Source organism: Triplophysa dalaica, chromosome 22 (assembly GCF_015846415.1).
Source record: "Triplophysa dalaica isolate WHDGS20190420 chromosome 22, ASM1584641v1, whole genome shotgun sequence".
Lineage (NCBI taxonomy): Eukaryota > Metazoa > Chordata > Actinopteri > Cypriniformes > Nemacheilidae > Triplophysa > Triplophysa dalaica.
Genome location: NC_079563.1, coordinates 5,798,034 through 5,820,104, shown reverse-complemented (window position 1 = coordinate 5,820,104; position 22,071 = coordinate 5,798,034). Strand labels below are relative to the sequence as shown.

Genomic DNA, 22,071 nt, shown 5'->3' with positions numbered 1-22,071 from the left:
GAAAAAGCATCAAGCAAAACTACAAGCTATTAATAAAAGCAGCTTCTTAAAATGTTTTTGTTGTGTAAATTTCTATGCACTGTACATATTCATTTTGTATTTATAAACACGCATGCATCCATTAATTCATTTTTAAACATATACACATGTATATATATATATTTATATATTTATACACATACATACATATTTATATATATAAAAAAATATAATTTGGATTACAATATTTATATACATAAAAAAAGCGAATATTTCCTAAATATATAAACGTATATGTTTTTATAAATACAAAATAAATATGCACAGTGCACTAACATATACCAACACACTGTAAACACAAACTTTTATTTTGCCATAAAAAAGAGTAAAAAGCAAACACGGGGTGAAATGCTAGGCAGTAATTTATGCATTTATAATTTTATTTTTACTTCTAAGTCGTAAATGGTTAGCACAACAGAAAATATTTTTATGATTAGAAAAGCAATATTATCTTATTTGTAATCATGTATTCTATTTATTTTATAACTCATCATTACTTTTTTTATGTATTTTCTGTAATCTGCTTTACAATTCAAAATCATAAAAGCACTATTTAAAGATGTATATGCTATTTCATACTACTTTGATTGAATTATTAAAATTCAAATGATTTTTGATATTTAAATGATATTTTACACCACATATCATTATTACTCCAACTTGCCTGTCAAGCTACGATGCTTCTGCTTTTTACTTTGAAACGCTATTCTGTTTTGAAAACAGCTCAACCACTGTCACACAACTGTAAAAATGTAGTTAAGTTACAGTAGCAGTGCCGGTTCTATTAGTTAGCCCCGATGGTCCCTTACACACACGGCTCATTTTGAATGTTGTATCATCCTAACTCGCTCCATCAGCTGGCTAATTGCTAAATTCTGCTGCTTTGAAAGCAATTTATTTCAGTCCGGAGAGAATCTCAGACGGGGAAAACAGCACGACTCCAAGAGAAATTAAAAATCAATGCCATTGATTTCCCAAAGGCTGTATCCTTCCTGTATGAGAGAAAGAGTGATGGAGTCGCAGCGAGATGAGGAGGGAATTGGAAGAGGGGAAGCAAAAAATAAAAGACTAAAGCGAGAGAGACAAAGAACATAAACCTGGAGATATTACAGAAGGAGATGGCAGGTGCTAGATTATTACTCAAACATAGCAAACGGAGAAAAAGTAATGACGCCATCTGAGTTTTCTTGCTAGTTAAAGGCAGGAGAGAATATCAGAAGCAGGTTATGATCTTTCTCAATCTCCTAGTAAGGTCAAAATTTTGCTTCAGTAGAATGTGTGCGTGTGACAGATACCTTTTCTGAGGTTGCGTTTCATCTTCTTGATGAGGTCTTTGTCGTCGAACAGACCGTCTTCATAAGGCCTCTTCAATCCCAGACCTGATACAATGTCAAAACATCAACAAATCTTCAATTCAACAAGCACCTCAAATTATATCAATGTTATTAATATAAAACGTAAAGGTGACGTGTGTCATTTTTGTGCCTGACAGTATTAAACTGTCAGTTTTTGGTTAACTACCAACGTATGCTCACCATCTTTATCTGACCAGGGGAACTTCTGTGAGGGTTTACTTGAAGGTAGTGGATCCATTTCTAAGACTTTATAGATCTGCCCAAAAGCCATCAGCCGTAATGCATTCTGCAAAACAAGATTTGATACGAGTTTATCAATTTGGTTTTAAAGAGCACTTAAAAAATACAAAAAGACTTCAAATATAATAATAATAAATATTTTTATTATATAAAAATAAAAACAACATCTGCAAACTGTATGATCTAATATTGAAAAAGAGTCTCAAAACTTGCCCTGAGGAAACACACGGCGTGCTTTATTTATATTTCCTGATGATGTGATACGTGACTAAGTCTAATATAGACGGCCTGGGATCTGGCGTGCTTATAGCTGTAGGTGTGAGACATTAGACGGCTGCGGGACACTTGAATGAATCACCACATCCAGAAGAATTAGAGGGCACAGACTGCCTCACAAATAATTCATGCTCGAACAAACTAACCCACAGCTCATGTCAACATTTATTAGCAAAGCTGTTTGCTTTAGTTACAGCCCCATTAGGAGACCCCTTAAGTCTTTCCAGAAAAGGATTCCATTTTTCGAAACCCCTCGTAAAATTGGTTCAATTTATCACTTATCCGCTAACAGTTTTGAAGACAATAAAACGTTGTCATCTGCACCACATTCATACTCAACAGTAGGTAAATCAAATACAAATATTATCAATACGTAAAACTTGTTTTAAATATGCTGCAAATGTATTTTGGTTCACATTTAATGTTGTTTTGTTTCTTTTAAGAATGAAGCAATAATATGTTCCAACACATCTTCCTGGCTTTCATAGTCTGTGTGCTCTTCATTAGATCTGCTGCCAAAGATTTGGCACATTGTGATTCTGAAATGCATGAGCATTCAAACATAAAGCACAACAGAATCTACTCCGTGATGCAGCTCTCACGCACGTACACACGGTCCACGGGCAGGAGTGAGATCTATGTCTGCATGGTTTTCCCACACTCATTACAGAGCCAATCATCAGGAGCTCTTTAAGGATTTGTGTGTGTATTATGGTTGTGTTATATTATGACTTCTTCAGTGTTATTCCTAGGGTTATAAAATTAAGCAACCGTATGAAAGCTTATGGTTTTTAATGAGGACGTTCGATTTCACTCACATTTTCATTACACTAGGGCAGGGGTCGGGAACCTTTTTAACCAGAGAGCCATTTTTCCAGTTTTGATAAATTCATTTTTGAGCCATTGCGGAAACTACTATTATATATATTTTCCATAACTTGAATTCATCATGACATATGAACAACTTACAGGTGTGCGTTAGTCCTCCATTCAATTAAACTTCATCATTTCTAACTTATAAAAAAAAGGATCTCTGCTCTCGCGGCACTTCGATGTCATACACTGCGTTACATGAAAATGAACATAACTAGCATCTTGCTAATAGCTTTGTAGTTCGGTTTGTACCTGGTCAAGACACTCACATACCAGCATTGCAACTCCTGTGAACCTTAACAGCTGTATGTATGGACTTCATATGCGAGAGACTGCTCGTCCAGATATGAGGAGTTAAACACAGCGCTTCCATACTGCATGGTGTGTTTTTAAAACTTTTTACATCTGATTACATAGTATATCATACGCCACAGAGAGCCACATGATTTTGAAAAGAGCCACGTGTGCCACAGGTTCCCGATCACGGCACTAGACCGACTAGATTTGCGAGCACAAAAGATTTTAAGACTTTTGTCAGCTTCTCTGGCTTAAAAATTTTCGGCTGTTAGAATTCTTATTATTTGATTATTTTACAATTAAACAATCAGTTCTAAGCATTACAATCAATGTTGCTACAATGGCTTTAAATAATGGATCCTCGGAGTGAAAATGTCATTATTAAGCCATGAGATATCTCTCTCTTCTACATGAGCTGTAGTGTGTGTATAAGCCAAAAGCACAGATAAACGTGTGTGTGTGTGTGTGTGTGTGTGTGCGTGCGTACGACCTGAGCACAGATGAGATAAGCGCCTCAGAGAGCAGCAGGGTTTCCACACACACTTCTCTCATCATCTCCCTGTCATTCTCACCCTCACACAGCGCCGCTAAACAAAGTACAAATGTATCTTTTTCCACACCTTCCAAAGGCAGGTGAATTGAGAAAATTGACAGTCCATAAATAGAGCGGCTGTGAAATCACCTTTTGTATGAATTTTAATGAAAATGTATAGTTTTGTCAATAGGTTTAGTTGTTCCGCTCATATTTGTGATGAACACTGTCGAACTCTGTTACTGTATCCCACATGAGAGTCAATAGATGACATTTTAGACAAACTACAAGTAGCACTGCAGTAACTTTGGAGCATTTGGAGACTGTCAGTATAATATCCATTAACACTTTACTTTGACAACATTATACTGACTGTAAATACAGTGACTTTACAACTACATGTCAACTTATTCTCCAAACCCAAACTCTGTATAGCACCCGGTACAGTTGAAAAGTTACTTATAGAGTGCTTTTCCACAATCTGAACGGTCTGAAACGGTTACATTATTGTTTCTACTAAGCCTGGTTCCATTACAAACTTTTCTCAGCTCCCGATTAAGCATCAAGAACGATTTGGTGCGAAGGTGTAAAAGTGCTTATAGTTTGAAGAATGTAGACTATTAAAACAATGTGTAAATGTTGTAAAAAAACATTCAATTTCTTAACATTAGTTAGCTAACATGAACTAATAACAAACAATACTTCCACAGCATCTATTCATCTTAATGCTTCATTTCAATTGCTTATAAATATTATAATATTTCAAATATTAACAGTTGTATTTGTTAAAATTTCTCAATGGACTAATATGAATAAATATCTGGATATGTATTAAGTTACTACCAAATATTGATAAATGCCGGAAAAAGATATTGTTAAGTGTAAGTTCTTGTCAGCTAATGCATTATGTAATGTTCATGAATTTAAGGTCTTATTTTGTGTTTAAACAGTTTACTTTCCTGGTATCGATTGGTAATGAAAAACTTATCTTACGTATTGTTGTCATCGTGAACACTACTTTAGACTACTGTTGAGCTCGACTATTGATATTTTTGCAGTTGTTCTTTAATCCATCTACTGTGCTTTCTCTTTTTAGATAGTTTGTATGGTGTGATAGACTAGAAAAGTGTGGCTAGTTTCATCACACTGCACTCCGTCTAGATGCTTTTGAAATGAACGTAAATAACGATTAATAAAGAGTCCTTATAACCAAACATTTCACTAGTCGTTGACTAGTCGATTTTAAAAAATATGCAGTCTGCAAATCCCCTGTAAAGAAACAAGCCATTTGGCAAGTAATGTGCCATAATTTAAGCTGTAGATCACATGCAGTGACACGCAGTCCTGTACACACCTGAGCATTGTATGTGATGGCCTCTGACTCCTCATCTGTCATGGCCGAGAGTGTGTCCAATGGTTCTTTCTCACAAGGATCATGTAGACCAGATCCTCCTATGAATAAGAGAATGAAGGACATCCCCTCTTCATCAGTAAAAATATGTACAGACTGTAGTCTAACAGAAATATAATCAAATTAATACAGGGAGTTTGTTTCCTTAAAAAAAATGTTTTTCTCTTATTCCAGATATTAAGTAGATATTAAATAGTCTGTTTATTGTAATCCTATTGGAATTCTTCTGTTCTGTTGTTGTAACACATGAGGGCAAGTAAATGACAGAATATCATCTGTGGGTCAATAATTCCTGTAAATAACTCTATAAACAGACACACACTATATGGAGCTCTTTGAGTTAAAGGTTTAATATGGACATTTTTGGTCACACTTCAGTATAGGGGACAATTCTTGATAATAATAAACCATTAACTATGACTTTTCCCCCAATTTAAAGAGAAAAAAGTCATGTGACACCTAGCAGTGTTCCACACACACCGTGAACACACACCAGAGCAGTGAGCAGACATTGCTGTGGCGCCCGGGGAGCAGTTGGGGGGAACGGTGCCTTGCTCAAGGGTCTCACCTCAGCCGTGGTATTGAAGGTGGAGGAGAGCGCTGATCATTCACTCCCATCACCTACAACCCCTGCTGGTACTGAGGCAGAGTTTGTGGCTTATTAACAATTAGTAATGTAGGGATTGAGTAGGATCATGGATGTAGAATATGTGCTTTATAAGTGCTAATAAACAGCCAATATGCCAATAATGGGCATGCTAATAACAACTAGATAATAGTGAGAATTGCCCCATATACTGAAGTGTTACACATTTTTTTCTCTGGAAAAGTATAAGCTTTAAAGTTAAGAATTAAGCTGATTCAATTAACTTAAAAAAAAGCCCCCACTAAGATGCTCTGTTTGGAATTACTCAAATCTGTGTCTTATTACTGTGAGTTTTTTTTTATACTTATTCATACCTGGAAGCAGAATGCCCGAGGCGAGACACTCCATGACCCGGCGCAGAGCCTCACCTGCCCCCAAAGGCCTGTTACACGTGGCGATGGCCTTCTCACATATTAACTCCAAAGGCTGATGACAAAAGAGCCCATCACGATCAGAGAGAGATTTATTATTGAGATGTAAGAGATGTGTCGATTGGCCACAGAGATTAATAGTTAATACAGCACAATACAAAACAGTTCCTCAAACACTATACAAAACTAGGTTAAGAAGTTTATTTTATTTTTAAGTTTAGAGAACATGTTGAGAACATGTTTAATGAAGGATTTTAGACAATAAAACAAGGTGTATGCTTATTACATGTTAACACACTTGTTATTACATGGTGTTACATGCATTTACATGTTCAGATTTGTGGCATTCGTATAGAAGGTCCATCAGATACTCACCCATCCTTTCAGTGGTTCCCACGCCGGGACTCTATTGCACATGTCTCTCAGTATTCGCAGGACAATCACACACGATTTTAAGCCGTTAACTCTAGCCTGAGGAAACCAGAGGGAATCGCCCAATAAACCAAAAGGAACCATCAAACCCACCGTAAACCAATAAAATCTTTAGATCTTGACTCTGCTTTATGTGTGTGTTGTGGTTCGACTGTGCTCCGTGTTTTGTGATGACAGTGGGAATGGGGCAGGGCTTATGTTAGGTGGGATGGGAGAAGGGAAGATTCAGTCCAGGAAAGCACTAGACAAATTCTTCATGGTGACAAGCAGGTTATGGAGGAAAAAAAAAGAAAAACAAGCAAAAGAAAACAAAAAAGTGTACCAAATTGCTTTTGTAGCCTTACGATACTTAAAGTTCGTGATGAGGTGTCGAGCATTTGGACAGCTGGAGGAAATCAAGGAATATGGCATATGTTTTTGTTCATAAGGCTACAATAACAATAAAAAAGTGAGCGCCAACCTGGAACCATTTGGCATGTCGCAGAGAGGCCAACGCCACCAGGCACCTCTGTCTATCCAACAGGTCCGCCGGCTCGCTCGACTCAACGCTCTCTATCGGTGAGAAGAACGGGACAGGAAATCAAATCACACACGCGTAGACAAGCACACTCACACACACGTACACGTGATGAGTTTGGTGGGGTCGAGGGGGCGGGGCTGATTAGGGGGAGGAAAGAAGGAAGATGCCGATCGGCTTCGGTGATCCAGGTCATCCAGAAGAGATGGAAGCTCAACGCATCTCTTTGGCTGGCTGGAAACTGGAGGAGGGATTCGCAAAAGGTGTTAGCATGCGTAAAGCCTCGGAAACGCCAGAAAACGGCTGAACGAGGCTTTAATGGGTGTTACACAGCGTCCTAACCGGGCAGCATGAAATGAATGTCAAGTGATAAAACTTTTAATGTTAAAAGGTGAGATCTTTGTCCTGATGTAAATGCAACGGGCGAAACAAGACAAAGGATTTTGTCAGGTGTGCTTGTTAGCTCCACCCACAGTGATATCTGACTGGTAGGGATGGGTACCGAGAACCATTACTTTTACTTGCTTTGTTTTATCTCCGTGTTTTCGGGTGTTAAAAGGCGAATTTTGCATCCCTGAATGATGTCCGAATGGCCGAAGTTTGCTCAATTTTTTTGATATCTAGGTATCTAGATTTCCGCGATGTATTTGTTATCTGCTTGTTTTGCATGTTTATGAGTGATAGAGTGGCATGGTTGCGCTTGTGTAGCTTCACAACGAGAAAGCTTTCGTCAAACACCCCTTTGCACATCAATTTTCATTAAAATGTCTGCTTAAATAAAACATAAATAAAATAGAACAAAACACAGATGTTCTTCAATAAAATAAATTATTCTCAAATGAATTAAAATATAAAATCTAGTAAATTAAATAAAAATATATTAGATAAGGATCCAACAGTAAGTTTGCCCAAATCAGAATTTTTTTTTAATGTACTGTAGTATCTATTCATAAACTAACTAACGTAAATTAACTATCGCTCTCGTCTTTTTGAAACCTTGTATCTGCATATTTCGAGAGTTTTATTTTTAGTTTATATTTTTAGTTGACTTTATGTTTGTTACTGGGTTAATTATCTTACCAGTATAAAGTATTATAAAGTGCTTGTCAATGGTGACAATAGTCTGTTATCATTTAGAACAGTGGTCACCAACCTTTATGAGCCCAAGTTCCCCGACTTCAGACTTGATGAAAGGCAAGATCTACCAGTCAAACTTTGCCACTTTCAGCGCGCCATGAGGTGAAAAACTTATAAGACTTTAATTCACACATGACAGCTTGACATTAAAACATGTGGAAAAGAATTAGTTTAACAAGAACCTAAATATTTAGCTTTTAACTGGAAAAAAGTTTTGTTATATCTATGCATTTATTTGAAGTTTATTTGGACATTTGCTACAGTGTTATTTCCATTTCCTGAAAAACAGCAAATTTGGACATACAAGGTTTCAGAAGGACAGTCACGTTATAGGTAAAATCTTACAAAATTGGTTCATTTTACTGTTTAACAAAGAAAATAATATAGTAAACTGTAGTTATTTTTCATGCGAGTGTCATAATTTCTTCAAGTTAAACAGACTTTTATTTTGATGAGTCTTTGTAAACACCTTTGAGTTTCAGTAAGTGTTTGATGATAGCACTTAAAACAAGCCCACTGTTACCATTAAAAATAGCATTCGGTACTAGGGATGTAACAATATCAAAATCTCACTGTACGATAATCCCTTCGTTTAAATCCACGGCACGATATTTATTGCAATGATTAAAATGACAAATGATGACTTTGAAACGGGCCATAATTCCTTCATCCTATCATAACTGTTGCTTTGAGATCGCTCAAATGACCTAAAAATCCCTTTTAGAAAAATAACATCTATAACTTCTAACATTTTCTATGTTTGGCCCGGAAGACCTATGGTTTCATACAGTCATTTGACCATGATAATATTGAGACAATTTACACCCATAATATGTTCCACTTAAAGTTCACAACGGGAACACTGTATGTGCTATAACAAAATCGTAATCACTTTCTAAATGGGTGTCTGTGCCATTTTTATTGAAAATAAATGCCACAAATATTTTGTTACATAATGCTGGTACACATTTTTTAAGCGTCTCTAGCTGAGGGTCATTTAAAATCGAAATGCTGAGAAATGACGTGTTCTGCCCGGTTATGACACCGTGTTAACATAACAAGCGGCTGTACATGCTAACACCCTGAGCGAATCAGTGCCAGTTTGTGCTTTTGACACTAGAATAATGAAAACATGCTGTGGGTATTGTTATAGACCAGTCACAAGAGAAGAAATCACTCACACCAAACCCTTTTCACAATATTGCTCTTCATATCTCCCACCCAAATAACACACAACTCTCATTCTGCAGATTCCCTGCAATTCTTTCCATCATTTTCATTCAATTAAAGTTTGTTTTGTAGAAATGCTCATGTTAACATTGTGTCCCAGTGCAGATAAACAAATATAAAACACTTCCCCGGGGGAAATTCAGAAAAACAAATGTTTGGGTTTACAGGATATTGAACATTAGAGGATATTTAGCGATTAGGAGACAATAACTGGAGCATTATTCCTTTTTCATAATTCTTATCTGGATTTTAAACACCTTCTAATCACTAACACACACGCGGCAAATACAAACAATAATGTATTGTTTATCACAAATCGAAATAAATGCATAAGTGCATTTACAATCTAATCATAAAACTCACACAAAATAAGATCTACTAAAAACATCTTCAAGCATTTTTGCCTGCAGTTGTCAAAAAACTTTCAGCATAGTATAAAATTTTGGTGTGTATACAGTAATGTAGTATCATGATCATATTATCGTTTCTTTCATTTATTATATTCATAACTATCTTTATTACATCCTTCTCTTCTGATTTCAGACTGAAATATGACCTGGACATTGCTGACGGGTTTTCTAGACATTCACTCCCTAAATTCGTAGTGTTATATGTGTGTGTTTACGAGTCCTGAGATTGAGCCGTTTCTCAACTGGACAGGGCCCTTGACCCGGCCGGGAAATACGAGGCTCTCCTGTCACGATCTACAACCTATCTCTCCTTATCTCTCTCTCGCTCCCATCCCTCACTTCGGGGGAGCGTCCACATCTGACACGTCTGTTAGATGGATGAGGTGTGCGCTGCTACAACTATCGATTCCTCGAGCCGGATACATTCTTTCATTTTCCACACCCACAACCACCTTTCTAACACTGCACATCAAACATGGCGTGCGAGTAAATGAACGAGAAAATGAGCAAAGCTGGAAAAGAGCGTGTGTGAGAGAAAATGAAGGACCTAAACATACGCCATTCAAAAGAGAGAGAGAACGGAAAACAAACAGTGTTCTGCATCGGTGCAGATGTTTCCTGCCACATCAGCCACGGGTCACTGAGCCAAAAACTTCCGAGCCCACCCTGACTTGACTCATTTTTGCTTGGATCTAAAGTGCCTCCGCATCAGCAAAACAAACCGTAAGACCAATTAGACTGCGCAAAGCATTCGGATTGATGTCAGGACACAAAAAGACAGACAGGGAGAGAGAGACTTGAGGACGGGGGGTGGGTTAACTGACAGATGAAAGGAAGAAAACTAAACAGAAAGACTAATGGTCTTGCGCGCACCTGCCGGAAACCCACCCATAATGCACTGAGGGCTGATCTTATTGCTTATGATTTTTCAAACATTTCAGAGTCTATTTGTAGTGCATGCATTTTACTAAACATATTTCCCTTTATATATTACTATATAAATATAGAATTATTATTATTATATATATCATATCATAGTTTCAAATTCATATTGTGTATAATTAAATCAAACCCATTCTCATTGACATCTAGTGGTTGAGCTTGGTATCACAGTCTAAATTTAAAATATTGGAGAGACGAGTTTAGTCAAGTAACGTTTCTTATGCTTGTTATCAGAAATAATCTACAGGCAGGTTAACAGCACCCCACGAATGCACGAACGCGCAGTAACGTTTATTTATGTTGTCAATTTGAATCTGTCTTTATACTACAATATTCTGTGAAAATGACATATTTGCACACAACTCATCCATCTCCCTCTCTAACCTCTAGTTTAGATCATAAAGCACTAGCTGACGCAAAAGGTCGATTCGTTGCACTTTTTTAAAATCCCCATCATGTTACCTTTTCCAGTAGTACTGTATTGTATTTTTGCTCTATAGATGAATGTAACTTACCATGAGAGGGAATTAACTACAGAACACAGGATTTCTAAAACTTCTCTCACCAAATAAAGAATTGCTTCAAATTGTGTCCACATTCCCGGCTCACTCACACACAAGCACAAACCTTGTTCATCCGTCTCTTCATCATCTCTCATCTTTGGGGAGGCGAGTGTCACCTTCAGCGTGAATTTGGGTTCTATCGCTGTGCACACCAAGATGGCCGCCTCAGGAATGCAGCTCTGTACCTCGTATTTCTCCTCTGTCAACTTCTGTCGGGGTCAAAGATCCAAATGTTAAAAAACGTTCACAAATTATCGTAAAAATACATTAATGTAAAGCCGATTTCATCGACGCACACACTGGCCAGTGTCTCAGTTATATATATATATATATATTTTTTTTTTAATTCATTTAGATTTAAATGTTATTGTATAGTAATTGTATTCAATTAGTTTTTGATTTGCGGAGGTCTACCAGAAGTTAAGTTGTCGCTGAAACCCTCTATTAATATGAAGTAAAACAGAAAGGACGATGGTCACTGTCCTTACAAAAATCAAATATGCATTTTATTAATATTTAGAGACTGACAGCCCCATGTCACTGTGTGTGTTAACACTAACACACACATATATCAATGGATCGATCGATCGATAAATAGATAGATAACAATAACTAAGACATTTAGTCCATTTTTTCAATTCAAATGTATTCATTTTCAATTCATTTTGTTCCATTTTCATTGTTGCAAAGCAGCTTTAAATGTCAAATAAATAACAATATTAGTAATATAAGAAGAATCAATTCAAAAAGACAGTTTATGGCATTAAACAAAAAAATGTTACTATTGTTTTTCTCCATGCAGCTCTACTCATTTATGAAAATGAAATAAAAACTATGTTTTCTTTTGTGGTGGCAGTTCAGTAATATGTTGTGTAACTGGGAGAGCTTTGAACTTTTAAAGGCACAGTGTGAAAAAATATGGCCATTTAATTCAGGAACAAGTCTTGTGCAAAATGTAAGATCAAGAATTCAAGTAAGATCAAAGAAAATTTGAGTAACCATATAAATGGATTAAAGAGTAAATAAATCAGGTAAAATAGATCTCCCGTGAAGAGCAAAGACAATCTAACATTTGAAAGTCATTGTCAACGGTGCAATGAGTACAAATGAGCAGACACTGTCACATGCATTTATAAACCCGATTAAGAGGTGGTGTGGAGAATGTAGACGGCTTGCTTTCATGTTTAATGTAATCTGGTTTGATGTGGGGAAGCTAAGCGTTAACCAGGTCTGTAATCTGTTCGATTAATTCCCGCCGGACATTTCCAATCCACTCTGCTCCTTTCATGTAAACCAGAGATCAAATGACCACTGTGTTCATGCTGTGCGAGTGTGACCGGACACACGTAACGTTTTTTGAGCACACAGTCACATCATGAGTTTTCACAAAGCTATGTACAGCTACTTGACCATGAACAGAACGCATCCCCTCCGAGCTCTTTTAAAAAAAGAATAGATGCATATAAACGCGCCTGGCTCATCTTTTAAGATACATATTTAACGAAAATACACCAGCATACAGCAAGCCTGCAATCCACCGATGGATGAGGCGAAGGAATGAATTGACTTTGAAACTCAAACGCTAATTGCTATCGCTGGAACGCTGATGTAACAATGCTGTGATTGATAGACTGAGAGAGAGTGAATGAACGAGAGAGAGAGAGTGAGAGATAAGGACACAGCAGAAAAAGAAAGCAGTCGACTGCCATTCCATTAAGAACTGATCTATCATACGGAGACTCGACCTGCTGGTAACACACTCGGCTTTAATGGGATTTCTGTCTGGATGCGAGTGCGTGTGTCTCAGAGTACCGCGGGTCACCGGTGGGCACCCCCTGTCACCCAGCCAGTCCTGGGTGTCTAATTAGGGAAGCTGGTAGCTGGCAGGTCTAGATTAATTACACATGCTGAATATAAATAGAGCGCGTCTTGTTTTGATGTTGTAGATTTCTTGGTAGGAAACCTGCAAAATTATTTTTCCTTCATTTTGTTTTACAGAAAAAAACACTACATCCCTAATGGTAACAGTTTTATACTGCTGCTCTAATCCAAAAATCACATTACCGGTTAAAAAAAATACTGTAGCATCAGGATTCAGCATTACTGCAGACGTCTAATAAGTTCGATTGTTATGTATTACTGTAGGATTGAGGCGTTTTTAACCTCTGTTGTGAGTCTCCAGCATTCTCATTAGGGATGCCACAATACTCAATAGAATATTGAACCGTTCGGTACGACCTCCACGGTTCAATACGTGTAAGTGAATTGCGGCTTTCCGGTTTTGCGCTTAAATTATTTCTGTGCGCTCAATTGCACTCTGATCTGGCTCCGTCAGTGTTTGTCTGTATCTAATAGCGAGTGGTGGTCGGGCGGTGAAGCGAGGCTGCCTGCAACACCAGAGGCAATGTGCTGCTTTATTGTATGCCTGCTGTACTTAAGTGATAATCTCCGAATTTGGCACATCAAGAATGTATTTTTACACTGCTTACGAAAGCAGTACGTTGGCATTGCTCTCACCCAGCATATGAAGAAAGAGCATCTACAGCACCATGCCAAAGTCCGTTTAATGAAAGTCATGCCACTCCACGGCCATTCGGACAGCTATTTACGGCATAGCAAGAGCTCCTCAAGGCAGCTTTAGCATTGCATTTCTTCCGATTTATTGCAATTTCATTGACGCACCTTGTAAATATATTATATTTGGCTTTTCCCATTGAGCGCTAGGGCTTGCATTGTTACGTGCACTGCATGTTTACTTCCATAACAGCAATCGCAAGTTTTGCATTATGTTATTTTAAAAACTCTGATGTGTGAAACCTCTTCAAGAAACGTATTTTACTGCCATGTTGATGAACAGTAAACCAAAATTTTGCTATGAGCCAAGAATTTGTACAAGTTGATTTTTTGCTTAAAGATAATACAATAAGTCAAGTAAAATACAGAGTTTTTTTTTCTTAACTTTTTACTCTTCTTGTCACATAAGCATAGAACAATGAAAAAACGCTTTAATGTGCCAAGCTATCAGTACCGAACCGAAGGCGAAAAAACAAGGTTCATATTGAACCGTGGGTGAGCTGTATTGTTGCATCCCTAATTCTCATCAGACATTTCAGACACCCTAAAATATCTGAAATTAACTCTGACTGTGTGATTCCCAATGACATTTGCAGAAAGCAGTGGATCTTGGTTTAATGTTATTTTCCTCTGAAACACCCCTTTAGCAGTCATTAAAAATCTTTAAAAGGTGTTAAACAATTATCTTTCCTTCTAGTCAGTGAAGTTGAACAAAGGCAGCACATGGGCAGCCATGTTCCAAATCATTTATTTCAACCACCAGTCAAACCAAATCACAAAATGAAATGTTATCAAATACCGTTACTGATACAAATCTAGAAATAGCATATTTTTATTAAAAAAAGCTCACCCAAGAATCATTCTGTATCGATGCCAACTATTTATATTGTTATATATGCTCAATAAACAAAAAACTGTAAAACAATTGAAACATTGAGTAAACTCATCAAAACCATTGAATAACACAATTGTAACTGTGGGAATTATCTTGTGACTAAAAGCATCTAAAATAAATGAACGGTAATTTTAACATCTTAAAGTTTTCATCCTCATCGTAGACATCATTATTATTACACGGCTCGTTGGAATGCTCGATTCTGATTGGCCAGTCGCGATATTTCCAGGTTCGTTATTCCTATATAACAGCCTTTCAAAAATCATTTTGAAATGAAATACAAATATCTTTTAGTAACATATATGCCGTTAAATGTACAAATGATTAAACCAAATGAACTGTTCATGACAACAGAACGTTGTTTCTTACCTTAAAACTGAAAGTAAGCTTTGCGAAAGGTTTGGTAAAAATGAGATAAAAAATGTTTTATGCAAATTCACATACATTCATGGCAAGTGTTTTCCTCATGTGGCATGAATCCGTATAATAAGCGGGATAATGTATAATGTATGCAAAATATTTCTGCAATAACGACCGGCTGCTTGTAAATTATCCCTCAATCACTTTGTGCAAGTAATCCATTTCAAAAATATATATTTTAAAATACAATTTTGGTTTTCTAATGCAAGAAACTTATTTGTTATTAAGATAATAATTTGGTCAAGTGTGGCGAGAATTTGGCGAGAATTTGGTCAAGTGTGTCTAAACGCAAACACATCAAAATGAAATATTCTCATAACTCAGTGTGACAGTTTTAGTACACAAGACAGTAGTTAACAAATTATGAAGAAAAATATTCAACTTGTCCGAGTGTGGTCAATCTGTTGTTTCATTTGAGAATATAAACACAGTCATTTCAGACTTGATTCAGCTGGAAATCAGATTTATTAAAAGCTCCATCTGATTTATTTCACTGAAGCATTCGTCACTTTGATTCACAACGATTACTGTGTGACTCATTAAAAGAAGCAGCTCATAAAACTGATTCATGACCCAGAATACAGCCCACACACTGTATGATTGCTTTTGCATCCAGCGAAGACAAAACCCCGACAATTGTGCTGTTATTATACAGAATGCTGTGCTTTTAAATCATCACTCTCAGCTACAACTTTCAAAACTGTGTGCAGTTTGTGTGCTGTAGATTCACAGTGCTGCATGAATCACTGGTGTGTGCGTCACAGCTCATGTGGGCCGAGCAGGTGTGCAGTTACCTCGATCTGCGGCAGCAGGTTGTCACAGACAGTACGCAGCAGCGTCTCGGTGGGCTTCTCTCGGCACATGAGCACCAGCTCCAGGTCCATGTCGCCTTTAATCAGGAGTCCTTTGGCCACCAGACCGATTCTCATCACTCCACATAAACCCCCCCCACCGGTGGGTCCATTACTACAGCTGCTGTCCTCGCTAAGACACCGAGAACACGAAACACGATCAATGCACATGCAATATTCACATACAATTTTGGTCACCAAATCATTTCATAAAACATTAACACCACTTTTGCAAAATCATTTCCCATCATGCACAGGGAAGTCTCACTTTGTGCTGCCTTCTGGCGATTCATCAGCGCTGTTCTCAGTCTCCTCCTCCTGCGTGCTGGATGAATTTGATTGGCTGGTTTGAGATTGGTCCAACAAATCAGACACGTGTTTAAGGGCACACTCCACTGTGGAGACGAGGCTCTGTACCGCTTCCAGCTCCTCAGAGGAGGGGTAGATGGTGGAGTGCTTGGCCATGACGTGACGGTCATCATTCCCGAACGACCGGATTGACCTCTGATGGGCAGAAAAGATTCATCAGAAGTGTATACATCATATTAAGAATCTTCTTTACATGCGTAGTAAAGAAAAAAAATGAAAAAAAAGTAAAGAAGAAGAACCAGTCATACTGTACAGAGCTCCAAAAAGATGCTGTAATACAGTGTCAACAACTTCTCAGGATCACCTTGGTAGACTTCTTGAATTTCCCTTTCAGGTACAGTGTGTGTGTGGGTAGTACAAGGTCGGAGGGGCATTCAACAGCAGATTAAACCTTAATCAATCAAACTCACATCTGCTTAACCTGATGGCAGAAACAAACGTCTGCACATCCCAGACCTCACATACACACGACACAACCAATGCATGTCCAAAGCTGTATGTTACTCTCGCTCGCTCTCCACTTCCATCTCCCATCAAGCACCATCTATCACTGTCAGTCAATCTCTCCTGTGATCCGCTTTTGACAAAATGATTTAAAAATTCGGCAATATTTTGCAGGTTACAGTAAGTATACCGATTGTAACAAATTCCATTTAACATTTTGCAACATAATATCTCAACAAAAAGAAAATTGTTTGATCACAACATTGTGCAAAATGCTACATACTATTTTAAATAATGCATAAACGCGAATTGCGTTTAACATATAGGATCATACAACATTATATGGGTCATTCTCACAAAACCACAGGAACATCACGGCATAAAAAAAAAGACTTCAGTAGAACAAAAATATATAATAAACATGATTGTATGTTAGCATAGCACAATTTTAACATTGGAATAAATTATTTACGTATTATTATTGCATTTTCTGTTGCAATTCTCATCGCCGCAATGTGTCCCTATTTGTCGGAGAGCATTTGTTATAAATAAAATTAAAATATTAGACCGAATATTCATGTATACTAAAAATAAAGAAATAGTGGAAAAAAATAAGTATCCAAAACAGATAGTCTCATCCTCCGTAAGGACTGTGTATAGACTCACACAAAATATATATATAAAAAGTTTGATTTAATTTTAAAAGAGTTTGGCTCCAAAATGAGATAACTCATGTTATCAATGTTTTTTTTTTGTTGTTATCATGTTTTATTGTGTTAGTTAGCTGTATTTTTTTAGATGTTATGGCTTAAAACAAAACAAACCACAATAAAAAACATGATTTATTTTTAAACAGAGTTATCTCATTTATGAACTAAAACTCTTCTTATCTTAATTAAACTATATTTTTTTATTTTTCTTATTTCAAAAATGTTACATGTATCATTTTCTATATAAATATACTCCATTAATGTCTTTTGTTTGATTACTTAAAATGCTTAGACATCATGACTTTACGATATGTGATTGACAGTTTAAATGTTCACGCTAATTCCTTTTTTGTAAAAGAATGAAGTTCAACATTGAATGTTGCCAAACATGTCATACCTTATTTACAATAAATATAAAGAAAATTTGCTAATATGAGTTTAAGAAAATCATGTTTGTGAGAATCATATAAACTGCCCTGATCTACAAAAATAACAGTATTTATTAGATAAACTCCCCAACATTTTAACCGCATAGTAAATTCATCATGATTTTGACAATTACAGGTGTTCATATACAATATAGTCAGAACACATTTTGACTAGCACATAACTTGTGTGTCCCCTAACACACACACATTACAGATGTTACATTTGCTCCATCCTGGAGTGATTCCCGACTGACTGGAGCTCTGCGGGAACTCAAAGCTTTGAAACAGCTGTTTCTGCCTTCAATAATTCATCAACATCACTTAATGTGAATTAATCTTTGCTGACATGCTTTGCTTCTAATGAGGATGCATGTAAATGTTAATTACCAAGATACTGCAAACAGAGGGTAACTCATCTAGTACACAATCCAATTTTTCTAGAACATTAAATTGATGCTTGTCATCTTTAGAGATTCAAATATTTTCTACCGTTACATCTTAATATACACAGACATCTGTAAGTACGTCATGCACTGTAAGTACATCTGTTGTGATATCTTAACTTTGCTCTGCTAGTTTGACACAACCACAAACACACTGTAAATGCTGATTTACAGCTAAACATATGTCAAAGATTCCACAATATTGGGAAAAGCATAACTTCCCTGAACATTTATGTTGAGAAACATTTACATTTCTCAACCAAATACAATACTTTATACATAGATCCATAAAAAGCTTTTTCTCTATTTTTCTTGTCAGGAAATACTTTTTTGTCGTAAAGAATTATGAAAGCAGTAAAATCAGTTTAGATGCCCAACCAGCCTAAAACAATAAAAAGGTCACAACCAATGTGTGTGTGCTTGAGGTGGGAGGTGAGGTTTGTTTCGGTGACCAATGAGTGTGTATTTTGGAAACTTAAATAAAAAATGGTCATTGCTTTGCACATCTGAAGACCATTTATCTGTTAACTCCATCATTGATCAACATTTTGAAAAAATGTAGAATGGGACTTCAATTATGCACTGAGCTTTGAATTGAGCAAGATTTATTAAGTGATATTTTTAAAATATTCAAAATATCTCTTCAACCTTGCTTTGATTTTCACAAGTTGTGACTGTAAAGAAACACTTTAAAAACTAAAGAAAAAATGTGAAGGACATCCTGGTGGCAGTTTTCAATGCCATTAGTGAATGGCGACACAAAACCATCATCCTTTTCTAAAGCATTCAATTGACAAACGGACTAAAGCAGTCCATACCTGTACATATTTACATAGTAGGAATGTAACGATTCACTAAGCTCACGATGCGATGTGATTAGCAATACTGATCTCACGATACCATTTATTCACAATTTATTTTTATAAAACGAGTCAAGACAAATTAGAAATGATGAACTCCCTTTGTATTATTTCTCAAATGCTGCACAATTCTTTGCAAAATAAAAATATATTTCAAGACCTAATCCAAATCAAATAAAAAAGGAGAAATACAAAAGCCTCTTCGATATAAACAAACATTTTGTACTTTTCTTGGATTTTTCACATTTAAGAGAGATCAACATTATCACGCTTAAGTTAGCATCAAACACAGCGCCCCCTGCTTTTCAAAACATGTATTGCGATTCATTTAACGTCTCAACCGACTGGAATCGTCACATATTATAATCAATTTTCAACCTGCTTCTTTAAATCCCTATTACATAGTTTAACAAGCCAGTCATTTTAAACTAAATCATTTAAATGAATCTGTTGGTCTGGTTCACAAGGCTTTTATGATAATTTCGTGGTGCTTTTTCATCCGTTTTTAAAACCGGAAAACTTCAAATGTATTTGTCCTTTTTTAGGACATTTTCTCTCTTTTTTTGATTGAATTCAAAATAGTGTTACATCTTCCATGATGAATTTTTTATTTAGGGGTGAATAGTTCCTTTTAGGAAAAAACAGAAAGGCTGGTGTGCACACAGCACAGAATGACTCCCAGAATGAGATAGAAAGGAAGGCGTGTACTGCCACCGAATCTTCCTGTCAATCCATTCCTCATCCTCAAAGGACTGAATTTCAATCATTTCAGCCCTATTCAATATGAGATCTATTCCTTAATCCTATCATTTCCATTCCGTTAGCCTTTCTGTTTCATTTCTATATTCCATAGCAGATTCACTCAATAGGGTATCAAAGCCATATCATCCCCCTGCAGTCCCGGGAGGGGTTTGACCTTTCAAGGAATATAGACATAAAAACGACATCATCTATTTGTCATCTGAACGACGTCTGTTGTGTAACCAGCGAGGAAAGAAAAACAAGATGTTTGCAACCTTTATTGAAGTTGATGAATTACGTGTGGTGTGCAGTTTACGCTTCGACACAACCATACAAACGACAAACATGTGCAAAATAAAATGACCACCCGTGTTAGCATGGATCAGGCTTTGGTCTTTCTGGGCATCTGCAGAAGTAGGTGGTTTAGTAATGAAGATGTGTATCTGTGAATAAGAGTGTCTGTATGTTAGCAGCTGTAACAGTGGTCTTTGTGGCATCAGGCCAGTACTTAACAGGCAGTGTGTAGAGTTTATGAGGCACTCCTAATAGCCGCTTGCCATTAGCCGTAAAACATACTGGGAATTGTAAAAGAGTGTAAAATAGCTGGGGAGGAGCGGAGATCACTGCATCTTAATCTCACATCATACCAGAGAGAGACAGAGAGAGTGCCTTTAGATAAACCTGACCGTCCCCCAAAATGAACGGAATTATAACTACTTTCGATTCAAACCCTCTGTGATCATACATGCCAGTTTGCTAAAGAAGTGCTGGCTGATCTGAATATGACCACAAGAGGAATGCGTCTTTCATAAATATCACCTGTGTTTTTTGCAATTTCCTTTAAAGAATCTGTAATATGAGTCAGGTACAGGATCCCTTTCTTTATAATGTTTAAAAGAGTAAGGAGAGAGTGAGAGCGAGAGAGAGAGAGAGAGCGCAAGCAATCAAGAAACAGAGTTTCATCAATCCACTGGTTTAACAAATGGTGCACTAGAGACACACACATCACACGAAATGATCTCAATCGAGTATAGAGTAAGACGGACACATACGCACACCCAAAATCATCTACAGTATAAACAGTGACGGCAGGAAACGTTTCAATTATACATTACTAGCAGTATCAGGAAACCTGATCATTTTGGGACGCCAACAATGTTTTGGCATGAGGTCATTTAATTACGCGGTGTATTTATGGCCCCTGCGTGCCTGTCAGAAATATTAGATAACCCTTTGAGAGGCTCTGGCATGCTGTGTTATCTCTCTGTGTGTGTTTGAGGTCAGTGTTTGGCATTAAATTGATTACGCACCCCTAATTAAAATGTCTTCCAGTTGACAATCATCCGAAGACCTCTGAGACTTCTTATTATGGCAGTGTCTTTAGCTGACCACAAACAGCTGTTGACTGACGCAAGCCTTCGCCATGACTGTGTGTTTGTGGTAAGACTGACACAAACAGACTATGTGTAAGAAGTTTAAAATGTTCAAACTGTGTAAACCTTAAATGGTCCCAGGACAGAGACATGTGGACCACCACTATAAAAATGTTTATTACACAGATTTCTGGGATAATTTGTGATTTGTTAATCATGGCACTGAAATTTTACTTTTTTGTTTATTGGCTTATCAACATATTCACTCTTGTTGAATTACTCTAGTGTGCCTTTCTCAGCATACCAGTGCAAGTTAGAGTAGATAATAACCTTAAAACTCTAAACTGTCCCCAACTAAACATAACATTTTTGAAAGATCCCTGGAATCTTCCAGTTAAAACACTTACTGCATTGTACTTTAGCTGAATGTCATGTAGCATATTGAAAAAATAACTTAGATTGCAGATTAATAAAATATAAATTCATAAAGTAATATTGCGTAGTGTGTCATGTTTCTAGGCTAATTGTCTGCGTTGTAATGGACTATTATGCTTAGCAGAAACTTTAAGTTAATCTACAGGTAAGATTATACTCTCAAATCAATATTTAGTGCGCATGTACTTATTCATTTATTTGCTTAGTACCTATAACATAAATGGGATAGTGTATAGTCAGCTAGTCACACGCAAAAT

The 22,071-nt window shown here is 36.8% G+C and overlaps 1 protein-coding gene across 1 annotated transcript in view; it reads right to left on the bottom strand.

The window, feature by feature from the left end:
- strbp (spermatid perinuclear RNA binding protein) overlaps nt 1-22,071 on the bottom strand; it is a 52,834-nt gene that overhangs the window by 11,608 nt on the left and 19,155 nt on the right. The window contains 9 exon segments of the mRNA XM_056735966.1: nt 1,335-1,418; nt 1,575-1,680; nt 4,967-5,064; nt 5,984-6,095; nt 6,416-6,511; nt 6,933-7,024; nt 11,336-11,480; nt 15,955-16,144; nt 16,280-16,515. Coding sequence (XP_056591944.1) covers nt 1,335-1,418; nt 1,575-1,680; nt 4,967-5,064; nt 5,984-6,095; nt 6,416-6,511; nt 6,933-7,024; nt 11,336-11,480; nt 15,955-16,144; nt 16,280-16,515 — 1,159 coding nt within the window.